The 12,328-nt window shown below is 41.9% G+C and overlaps 1 protein-coding gene across 1 annotated transcript in view; it reads left to right on the top strand.

Moving 5' to 3' along the window:
• rab26 (RAB26, member RAS oncogene family) overlaps positions 1-12,328 on the top strand; it is a 100,258-nt gene that overhangs the window by 59,708 nt on the left and 28,222 nt on the right. Inside the window, exon 5 of the mRNA XM_084342845.1 lies at positions 3,117-3,169. Coding sequence (XP_084198971.1) covers positions 3,117-3,169 — 53 coding nt within the window. The remainder of the gene's footprint in view (positions 1-3,116; positions 3,170-12,328) is intronic.

Here is a 12,328-nt window from a genome sequence, read left to right on the forward strand (position 1 = left end):
GGGAATCGAACCAGCAACCTTCCAATTACCGGTGGACCCATTCTACCTCCTGAGCCACAGCTGTCTTTTGTAAGTCCCACAGTGTTTCAGTAGGGTTGCTAAATCTGTCTCAACGTTGTTAGTCCTGTCTGTTTTCTCTGTTTGGCAACTACATTGGAACTGCCCGTGATAATAAAACTCTGCAGCTGTGAGAAAGTTCTCCAGCTTCGTCTGTCTTGCGCTCTTGGCACAGTGTAATTGGATTAGGGGAGGGTGAAGGAAAGAAACTCCTTGTGGCTTACTCCTCTCTTCTGGAGGCTGATAAACACAGGAGCCACGCAAAAGGAAATTACCTTGTGGGGCAGGTGATATCTCTCTCTCCCTCCGTCTCTTTTTCTCTACACCTCCCTTCTGTCTCTCCACCTCTCTGTGTTTTCCTTGTGTGACAGAGACAGACCACGCTCACGGTGATTACAGCTCATTAAACACCCTTCACGGACTTGTCAGGCTGGGATAAACAACTAGGGGACTTAATCCGAAGTAGACTGGTGAAAATGAGGCTGCAGCTGAGGGGTGGAGGTATATGTAGGGGTTAGGGGGGAAAAAAGTGTAGGAATGAGGGTGGATTGAAATGTAAGTAAAGGAGGAGATAGCTGGAGGGATTACATGCAGTAGGAGGAGGAGAGGTGCTGCGGCGGTAATTAGCTTCGGCTAATTCTTCCAAGTGAAGGTTGATCCAGCTGAGAAAATGAGCTGCAATTGCCCTCGTAGGTGTAATGAGTTTTTCTGTCTGACAAGGCTTACAATACACACCCTCCTGTTTGTGCAAGAAAACACCTGAGGTGATTTTATCCTGTGTGGAAGAATGGCGCATTCGGAGGTAATTAGAATTCACATGCGTGGTAATGTAGTCAGGTGTAATACTAATGTGGTGGTAAATGGTACACCTCAGCACTTTGCCTAACAGTGGAAGACTTTTTAGAAGTTTGTCCCCGTGATTTTCTCCTCTCTCAGCTCCAAAAGCTCTTGTTCTTGAGGCTTTGGCAACAAATCATGACACGAATCACTACCTGACAAGCATTCGAGCGGTTTTCACAAACTGACACCCAGCCATTGACGCTGCAAAAGAGAGGCAGTTTGACAGAGCAGTGTGTTATTAAGATGTTTATCAATCTGTTTTCCGACAGTCCCTGGACAGATGTGACTCATAGCCCTGATTCCCAAAAACTTTGGGAAGCCGTGGTTCATATTACTTTGCGTCTTGCAGGTATCAAAAACAATAACGTGTGTGTATTTACAAAAACAGTGTCAAACAATGTCAAGAAATCAGCTATTTTAAGGTCTGCAGCAGGATCTGGAAATCTTAGCTCCGCAAATCTAAATGGTGAAACAGGTTGTTTGTCAGGGCCTTCCTATAGTTTTGAGCATTACGGCAATGAGATTTCTGATCTGCCACCTCTGTGATTTAGGTTTAGTTCAGTAAAAGTAATTAAAACTGCTTCACACAGGATTTTGTGGGACTATGTTGGGTGGACCTTGGACCCTCTAGGTGGGTCCGGAGGCGTGCTCCCCCATACACATCTTAAAGGTGCACTATGTAGTTTTCTGGAAGAAATCTTTATCAGAAGAGAAAGATCTTCATTGACTGATTTGTTTTTAATGCCTAAACAAACTAAACACACTCTCTTCGTTGGCATGACTGAATAAACTGAATAAACAAATTGACCTTAAAGGACAACACAATTCATACTGTTTTGCTTTGTTTATATTTGGCAGACCCTATCATATTTTTTGTACCTTCCTCTGTGTGCCTAAGTCTCTGTGTTCCAAATTCAATCTGGTTGTAAAACAAATTTCCTCTCGGACAATAAAGCTGAAGTTGTAACACACTTAACATAAGCTCCACAAGGTCGTGGTTCTGGAGCTTTTTAGTCAGATCACACGTTGTTCCTCCCCAGCTGAAGGTTGCCCAGACGTCATGGGACTGTAGATGCTCACAGCACTTTAAGGACTTCTTATCCGTGTTTGCCAAGAAAATTAAGATTGAAGTATCATTCTTGACCTTGGAAACAGCAGTTGTCAAACAAATCTCACCACAGGGTCCATTCAAAAGCTGATTTGAATTTTTAGCTGTTTAAGGTTAGGAAAAAGTCATAATAGTTAAAAGAAACCAACGCCGACTGTTGGCAACGAGACAGGGTGCAATAAGGGTGGAGTTATTCACTCTGACCTCGTCCCTGAGGGATATTGCAGCACAAAAACAAATCAGCTTGAGGCCACATTAGCTGCTTTTAGTCTAAAACATCAGAATCCAACAGATATTAGAGTTGCATATTGACAATGTTATAGAGGTGAAATGCTGAAGCCGTGTTTGAACTTGTGAATCTTGGAAACTTTTGAAACTTTGTTTTCCTGCTAATACAGAAACAGGAGAAATGAAAGACAAAACACATTTTTTATTCAATACATTTTCATAGTTTCTTCAGGCACATAAAAGCAAAATATCATGTATCATGGCATAATTGAGAGGGAATGACACCATAGTCCCAATGCCTCAATACTTATGTAACAAACATGATTATTTGTGTAATAGCTGGATAAAAGCATCTTCATTCATTATTGTTGTTTAACAGCTGTCTGTACTCTTTAGACTACCTTGATGTTCAACTTAAACATTGATAATAAATAACTGTCACTAGATCAAAAGCTTTTGACTGAAAGGAAATGGATGCACAGGTTCGCTGTTTGTGAAAAACAAGGGCAGTGATGAAAGACTGAATTAAAGAGCATTAAAAAGCATATGATGCCAGCATAAAAGATGGCCGAAATGAAAATATAAGGAGAATTATACACCCTGGTCATTATTAGTGTTGATTTAGTTTGTTGCTGGCTTCACTGACACGATCACAGCAGTTTTCTGACAGCAGAAACATTTCCACCACCACTTTACTTAAGTCAGTAATGCTTCTGATGTAATAATATAACCTGCAGATTAATAATCACCAGCACATCTCCCATGAATATTTCATCATTGGTCAAAGAACTGTTTCTTTAGTGACAAAATGACTCTACATCAGATTTCTGATTGTGGTTTGTTAGAAGTTTTTAAATGTGTCTGTTTTCTTCTCTCTCCTCAGCTCTCCTCCTTCTCTATGACGTCACTAACAAAGCCTCCTTCGACAACATCCGGGTAAGAACGACCACAGTTGGACTCGTCCGCCTCCTTCTCTTTCCATCTTTCTTCACTTCTTTGATAGATCTCAAAGCTGTTAGTTCCTGTCTTGTTGCAGCCATTGATGTTTGATCAAATAATAGTTACTGCTCTAAATGAGTTCAAGTTTCTTCTTCATCACAATTGAGAATAAATTGGAACATAAGGTCGACAAGGCAAGTTGATTGTAAGGTGGGCATTGAACTGGATCATTGTGAGAGAAGAGAGAGCTAAGCCTGAAGGTGACGCTCTCAATTTACCTATTGATGTACGTTCCGACCCTCACCTATGGTCTTTGAGTTTGGTGAAAGAGCGATCGTGGATGATGCGAAAATCATTTTCATCTGTGTAGTGGCTGGCATCAGAGAGGTCAGACGTGTGGGGGGAGAGTCGCTGCTTTTGGCACCAAAATGCATGTGATAAGAATGCCTCGTCAGCGCCTCCCTTTGGGTGTTTTGGTGACGTCCAACTGATACAGCAGGAGACCCGGTGGTAGACTCAGAACATTTTGTATCTCATCTTGGGAATGTCCCAGTAAAAAGAGAGATGTTTGGTATATCATAGACATTTTCTTCTGAGTGTCAGTGTCCTTTTTAAGTTGAGGAGACAGCTTATGTGGTGTCTTTGGAAAAACCTTTTTTCAGCGCTCGCCAACTTTTTAGAGTGCCTGCTCTAAGCGCTTCTGGTTTAAAAATGTGTGCACTTTCCAGAAAGGTGCTGGAATTGTCACTGTCCCTTCTTTTAAGGCGGCCAATCATATATTAAATGGAGCGGGACTTGTCATCCGTCAATCTGGTAACCAAGAAAAGGGAGGAGAATGTGGTTCTGGCTTTGTTTGTCTGTCCTTAGCTTTATCAGACGGTATATGAATTATGTTGCAGAGATATCTACTAAAATTAGCATGCTAACCAGCTAGCCCCGGTCCGTCTCAAGTCCACAGCTCCTGTGTAGTCCCGGAGCTCTCAGTCCAGACCGCTAGCTGCATGGCTAGATGAGCTAACTAGCTAACAGCAACTACAGTAAGCAGCAGTTAGAAGGTTCTCTGTTGATACACTGCGCCCAGTTTGTTTTGAGTATGAACTCGACAGGTGGCCAATTCTTACATATTGCAGCTTAGTAAACAACAATTTCCAATCGTTTGATACTGAGTTGACATGAAGCACAAGGTTTTATTGTTTTTATTGAGAAATATATCCCATGAAAGGACCAAAACCAACGATGAAAACGTCCGTTCTCTCACTACAAGAGACAGGAAAAGCCCAGTTTTGGGAGCAGATCGGCCAAACACTGAATGTTGTTGGTACTGTTATTACACTACACATCTTAAGCTTGTTAGCTGTGTAGTCAATCCTCTGTAAACATAGTGTCATGTTGGCTACCTAGCTAATGTCAATCAAAACCCATGTACAGCGTTTTTCTTTTCATCGTGCAAGCACCCCAAGCCAGCTCTCCTAAGTACCCTGCCAGGAAAAAAAACTCCATTATACACGGAGGCTTACTTCTGCCGCCATGACGCTGCCCCGGATAAGAGGCGGAAAATTAAATGGAATGGCTCTGTTGCATGTTAACAAGATTCAGGAGTTCTTAGATTACACCCTAATTTCACTCAATGGAATAAATTGTCAGGCTGCCTGAAGGGTGTAATGATCCCTGGATGCTTGAAATCACCCGTTGATTCCTCACGAGGAACAAATTCAATGCTGCTTGGTGCTCCTTGGTGGAATAACCATACTCACCCTTTAACATTTTCTGCGTATTATTATCAGAATTTGTGGGTTAGCATATTTCTTTGGATATCTAGATTGGGATTTTGCACAAATGCTTACCTTAGATTACAGCACAGATGAGTGTAACATCATGTTGAATGCTTTCCCGTCATGTAAATAAAGCAGAAATCTGGATTGTACAAGTTAGGACGGTCCTCGTGGAAAGTCTGTGCAGCTGAATACAGAAGCTGCCCGTGTGCTCGCGCTCACAGCAGGGGTCAGATGATGAGCGACGAGGACAGCGAGCGAGGGGGACCACAGTGGCAACAAATGAAAGGAGGTGACAGGGCTGAGGAGCATGGGTGTGCAGATTAGTGCTCATTCTTTCCCCAAATGGACCCTTCTCTTTGTAGTGGCGGCCTGTCTCTCCTCTGCGCACAGCTCCCACTGTGATTTTCCAGCCATCTCCTGCCCCATTTGGTGCCATTCCCCTCACTTTCCTTTGATTAACGCAGAGCAGAGTTAAGAGCAGAATATGGCCATTATAAAAATGTGAGTGTCTTACACATCAAGCAGAGGAATGGCTCTATAGCCATCTGGCAGGCCCAACACATTCACATCTGGAGTCTCTGTTTGTGTGTGTGTGGCTTGGTTTGTTACTGTGTCTTCATATCGTGTGTGGGCTGCCTGTATGACCTGAATGTGCATGTGCGCTCAGGTGTGTGTGTAGGTGTGCAAATGCCTTCATTAGCAGAGGATGGAGAACAGTCCCTAAAGAGACGCAGACACAGCTCAGCTTCTCTCCAAACAGCTGGTTACCCTCATTATGCTTTAATAGTTTGCATGAAATCACTCTATCAGGTATTTTGAAGCAGAGGATCTAATGGGGATGGAAAACAGAGGACAGACCGGGGAGACGGAGAGATTATGTAAAAGGATAAATGGATAGTTGTCAAAGGAGCTGTGTGTGAGAATGTGTGTTGAAAACATTATCTAAAATTATCCACAGACTGTGAAGAACAGTTTTGTCATTATGATGTATATGTACTGTTATGCAGAGATATCTACTGAAGTTAGCATGCTAACCAGCTAGCCCCTGCCGTCCAAAGCTCCTGTGCTAGCGGTGTAAACCAAGGCCCATATATTAAAGCTGGACACATCGTTGGAGGCGGAAGCCCAAAAATCTCTACTTCCTGGGTCTGAAAATACTCTTATGTATTATGTTCTTCTAATTACTGTACACAGCTACTACGAAGTCTTCAAAGCCTGGTGCTCTTCCTGGGGGCTTGGTGTAAACACCAGCAGTCCCCTGGTCCCCAGTTATCTGATAGATAACCCTGATGACTTCAGAAAGCTCCTCTGGAGCCACAGTAGTTCGAGCTGATTGACTTTGACACGTGCCTCTTTAATCAGCACAATCATACACATAAAAGTAAAACTGTGTTTGAATAAAATTATGAAAAATGATGAACTACTTGGTGAGTTTATTTTCAGCTGAAAGGTCCATGTCTATTGTGTACAAGTGTGTTTAATCCATACATTTCAGAAGATTACGCTTGTTTGAGATGTAACTAGATGGAACACGAACTTGACGTACTATGACCTCCTCTTTAAATGTTTAAAGTGGGGTCTTGGCCTGGGTGTACTTTATAGTCCCCCTCGTTATCCAGTGTTGTGACCCTGCTGCCTCGCTGCATGGAATGACCAAAAAAGGGTGAAATGCTTTGTCCCACAGTCACAAAAGGCTCAAATTGGTCTTTGTGTGTTACTAAGGTATTCTTGGAACAATCAGAGAACAGAAAGAGTGTAGCTGATTTGAAATCAGAAAGCTTTTGTTAAAGCTGGAACAGAAGATTGGACTATGATGGGGTGGATATATAGATGGAGTGTGTACCTGGTGCACAAAGATGTGTGCCAAGGTGTCAGACATGTTTGCTGTTTTTTCTCTTAGCAGGAGCACTCTGTCAATGAAGTCTCTGTATTGTCTGATTATTACATTTCAAATGTCAGACTTTGGGCTCAGAAGACAAATCTTCCTCATCCAGACAAGAACATCCTTTAAATTAAACAGAGCGACACAAATCTGTCTCCTCCTCCGTCTCTCTGATCATTTCTTCTTGTCATATGTAGTATTTATCTTCTCCTCTACATGTCATATGCCTCAATTTTCTTTAAATATATCTTCATATAAGAGGATGTTAGCCCTTTAGCATTAGCATATTGGCAGGTCCAGCAACTCGGTGTGTGACAGTGTGTGTATCGCACGTGTCTGGTGAACATGGGCTGTAATCCCTTCGGAGGGGTGAGACAGCACACCTGTTCAGCACGGTGCTGAACTACAACCTGCGAGACACACACACACACACACGCACACATACAGAGGCAATACAAGTGCACATTGTACGGGCCCTGTTCACAACACCCTTATATGGATAACCTGTGTAAGGTTTTCATGAGGTGCGATGATGTTTTGCTTTCTATTTTCTCCTGTTGAAATATTTTGGAGACCTGTCTTGTGTCACAGTGGCAGGAGGAGCACAGTTCAGCTGCCAGCAGCACACTGACACACTGCATGTTTTACCCCTCCCACATGCACACCCATGTTTTTTCTTCACTGTTGTCACTTTGGTGCACGTAGCCAAGTATACTTTTCCTAAAATCACACAGATTATGCATGTTATGTACAGTGGTGGAATCAGAAGTGAATTTACTTAAAAACTACACTGGATTTCATGCTGTCTGTACTTGATTATTTCCATTAAGGCTACTTTTTTGCTTCTACTTCAGTACCTTACAAGGTGAAATATTCTCAACAAGGGTTGGTCGATACTTTCCACATTTTCCAAATTGCCATCACAATGGCTCACGAAATTGTTGTTTAGGTTTGAGGGTGTGTGGCGCGTATAGACCTGGAGTTACATTCGTTCTGAGGCACTCTAGAAGGTAATGAGTCAGAAAGCCTTTAATTTACCACGGCTGGTGAATCAGAACAACAGTAAAAACATCCCTACGTGTTTCAGCTAATAATGCTTTCATCAGGGCGAGTGTAAAATGGCCACCTTTGGGCTCTTATAGGTTAGTAGATTCTCACAGTATAATCAGTATGGACAGTAAGTAGTAACATGACTGGACTAGAGACAATGTTCAACATGCAGGTAGGTATATTGTCAGACAATCAGTGTGAACAGGTAATCATAAGTGGCCATAATTAGGCAGTTAAAACCACATGACAAACCATGTTAAGCAGATTAAATAACAATAAGCAAATTAAAAAATATCACAAAATCTTTCAATACAATCAGAAAAGCATCAAAAAGTCATTTCTCAAATGCCTAAATGAACCTTTTCATAGATACAAGGCCTCAGATGCTTCAGTAGAAAAATCAGTTGGAGAAAAGGAGAGAAGTCCAGTTCCCCATTCAAACCTGAGTACTGGGTGGCTTTCAGTGTATATATCCAGAACAACTGTCTTTGTAAGAGCCATTTTAATCCATCTCCACCCGGTATTGAGTCTTCTATACATTCTATGCGTACGCCTTTGAAATCCCTACACTGAAGAACACCAGAGGGACACCATTTTCCACACCCGAGCAGCACTCCTTGCATATGTTTTTTAACAATTTTTAAAACATTTTTTTATTTAAAGTAGTTTCACTGTGAGCAATGTTCTCTTTTTCAGGAATGCCCTGATCACATTCACTAAGTTACACATACACACCTGAAAGCTGCTCAGTACAACCACAGTCTGATCTGCTGGCTACTGAACAGCTCCACTGGAATGATTAGGGTTGAGGGCCTTGCTCACGGGCACCTCAGTACCGAATAAGGGAGTGGCCTTTCTCTTAACCCAACCAGAATTATGCTGCCGGTCTGGAGAAATTAAGTGGGTGCCCTCCGGTCACCAGCCAGCTTCAGTTTTCAATATTCCATCATTCATTGGCCCAACCCTGTACTCTGCTATTTAAAGTTAAACTAGTAAAGTTGTTTAGATGAACATTTTCTATGTAAAACACAGTGATTTTTTACATTATGATGAATGTATTCAGATTAGTTTGACATTTTGGGAAAAATGCCTGTTTGGCTTCTTGCAGAGAGTTAGATGAGCAAGTCGATACCACTGTTGTGTCTGTACAGTGACTATAAAACTACCTCCAGCAGTTATCTTAGCTTAGCACAAAGACTGGAAACGGAGGCTAAACAGCTAGCCCTGCTCTAACACAAGTAGCAAAATCCTCATAACAACACCTCTAAAGCAAACTAAATAACATGTTATAGCTGTTATCTGTTAATGTTTATGTATAAAGATCAAATTGTAAAATCGTTCCAAGCTTGTTTTGCTGAGCTAAGCTAAATAAGCTGGAAGTAGTTTCATATTTACCATGAAGACATGAGACTGTTGTCAATCTTCTCATTTAACTCTCATCAAGAAAGCACATGAGTATGTATGTGTATCAGGAGTACTTTTACTATTTAGGCTATACTTATACCTTTCTTTATACTTATGTGGGACTTATATGTGTTCTCGAACCAGCCAACATGTCTGAATACTCTAAAATCAAACATTAAAGCTGCTAAAGTGATAAAAATAAAGTTACACAGACATGCAATTGTATGAAATAGGTTTCAGATTAGAAAGATTTGAGCTTTAACCCAGATACATGTATACATGTGTCATGTGCACAAGTTCTCACCATACATGTGCATTCAAGGCCACTGCAGCACACTATCAGCACACACTTGTGTCTCCCATAGAGTGAATCCATTAGCAGCAGAGCCTCGGGGTGAAGGCTGGAGAGCATTTGGATGATAAAAAGCTCGAGACAGTGTGCCCAGTGCTTTCCATCACTCACTCGCTCTTATTCTGTCTCCCGTGTTTTTCTTTGGCGCTCTCTCTTCTCTTTTCACTCTCCATACCATCTGTAACCATGGCCACAGCCGCTGCTGCTTTCTATCTGCCACTCGTTGCTGCCTATATTTACCTTCATTTATATCTTCTGGTGTCGCTCTCTGCCTTACTGTTTCAGCAGTCCAGGGTTGTTTGCATAACTATTTTGGGCGACCGGGACATTCTGATAAATGTGGATTGTCATTGTTAAAGTAATTAAACACAAATGGTTGATGAGGATCTTGCATATGGCTTGTTAAGCACCTTGCTGTGTAAATGTGAGTGCATAACCATGTAGGTCTTTTGTATGAATAAGCCCCAAGTCACTTCTACATAAGAACAGCAGCAGTTTTTATTAGGTTGGACATAACATTCCTCCAACATGGCATATGCTTAATGGCACAGGGAGGGAATAAATGCACATGATCTTCTGCCTTTTTAAGAGCATAAGAAATTAGAATGGGACTCAGTAGAGTGCATATCTCTGCCAAGGCCCAGCAGTCCCCTTTCATACAATCATTCCTAATCCAATCTGCTAGAGCCTGATTTTTATTTGGATCCACATCAAATTCTTCTCACTCACAGCTACCAGCCACCCAAATAAGATTGTTTTTCATCAAGATCCATTCTTTATTCCCTGAGAAATTAAAGTAAGTGTCAAAAAATGCCTTATCCCGCAATGTTAAAGGAAGTGAGAAAAAAATTCCTGGATCCATCCCTTTGTCCAGATCTGCACTAAAAGTTAATGGGGTCTATTCGTCATCCATTCAAGTTTTGTTGAACAGACACTTTCTTTCAGCCCTATTTTGTTCTCAACCCACTCCTATCTGGCTCTTTAGCTGTTAAACGCGTCCCTGTGTTACACCAGCTTGTCACTAACTTGGTCTATGCTGCTTTGTCATGAGCAGGTAGGTTTATGGTCGCGGGGGGCTTTTTTTGTTGTTGTTTGCTGAAAACAGCTGCTCGCTGTGGCCGCACATGACACGATGAGAACAGACCAAAACAGGCAAGTTTGCTGGCCAACAATGATCCATTGTTGATATAAAAATATAGAAAACAGCGGCTTAGTTTTTGTTATTCTCTGATTGTGCACTGAAGACTTTTATAAAAATACACAGCGGAATTCTATTAAATGATTTAATAGAGGAGAAAATGTACGCTGTGAGTGTCCCTTGCAATCACAATGGTCATTAAATAAAGCTTCAATGACGAAGTACATTTAATTATCCATCAGTGATGTTCTGTACAGCTGACAGTGAACCTGCTACATGCAACACGAAGGTGTTAATGTGACACCATCTCTGCCTCTGCCCCTTGTTATGTGACAGTAATAATGTCAATGTCAAGAGGAATGGAAACCTTCATGTGTGTGCGGTGAATCTCTAGAGGATCACGCTGTAAAAATGTCAACGCTGATTTCACACATACTGTAAACACACAGATACACACAGTGTGTATTCACAGATAATCGAACTGTGCACACACACACACACACACACACACACATACAGCTCATAAAATTGTATCATTACCGTTGTGATGCGAGTAGTGAAACGCCTTATACGATTGTGCGATTTGTAATTTAATTCTGGTTCCTCGTTTGTCAAGGGCATGCCAATGATAATTATGCGCTTTACTGGTTGTCATGCCAACAGAGTTTATGATTGCATGTGTCATTTTTTTTTTGTTTTAGTTTTTACCATCCATGCACCAATCATTTTTCACCGTCACCGTCCACCGTTATAATTGGACCGTAGTTGTCTCTGTGGCGTCCAAAATGGTGGCTTTCAAATTAAGCTGCAAAAAACCTGACATCAGGGGCAGAAACACACACATCCAGGTGTGTCCAGTGTATTCAGATATGATTATGCTACACAATACAAACAAAAGGCCTTTTCAGGCTATTTCCCATGTTGCATGCATGTAAATATAGTTGTAATGTCTCAGGAGCCTGATGCCTTTAAACCCTTGAATCCTTTACAACCTCATATCAGGGCTTTCCAGCTGCTCCTTTGGCACCATGCGCCATGTTGGCTAAAGACACTGCTCAGTTGCACATTTGTACTCACTTACATGCCAAACACACACACATGGATACACACAAACAAGCATAGCGGCACACACACACACGGACAGGTTTTATTGGTATTGACCAGCACGCTCGGGCACTGCGGGCCACAGGGAAAAATCATTAAATCATTAAATCGCTGAAAGGCTTCACACAGCAGGGAGGCTTTGTTGTTGTAAAGATTCCAACAAGAATAAAGTAAAAATCAATTCGATGTATGCCCGGTGTCAGCTGGGACATGGCCAGCTAAATGCTTGGGGAGAGGGAAGAAACAGAGCCGACTACAGGGACAGAATTACAACGTGTTCGCACAGATCTGATCAGAGGAGGGGTTTTTTCCCCTTTTTATGTAAAGGTTGTTGTAAATAAGTTTTAATGAGCAGCAGCGAGGGCCTTGAGGACTTTCTTTGCCCTGGGTTCCACCTCATGGGCTACATACAGTACAGAGTATTGCCCCTTATATGTGGACTGTAGCTCCA

This window comes from Pagrus pagrus (assembly GCF_965226575.1).
Source record: "Pagrus pagrus genome assembly, chromosome: 21".
NCBI lineage: Eukaryota > Metazoa > Chordata > Actinopteri > Spariformes > Sparidae > Pagrus > Pagrus pagrus.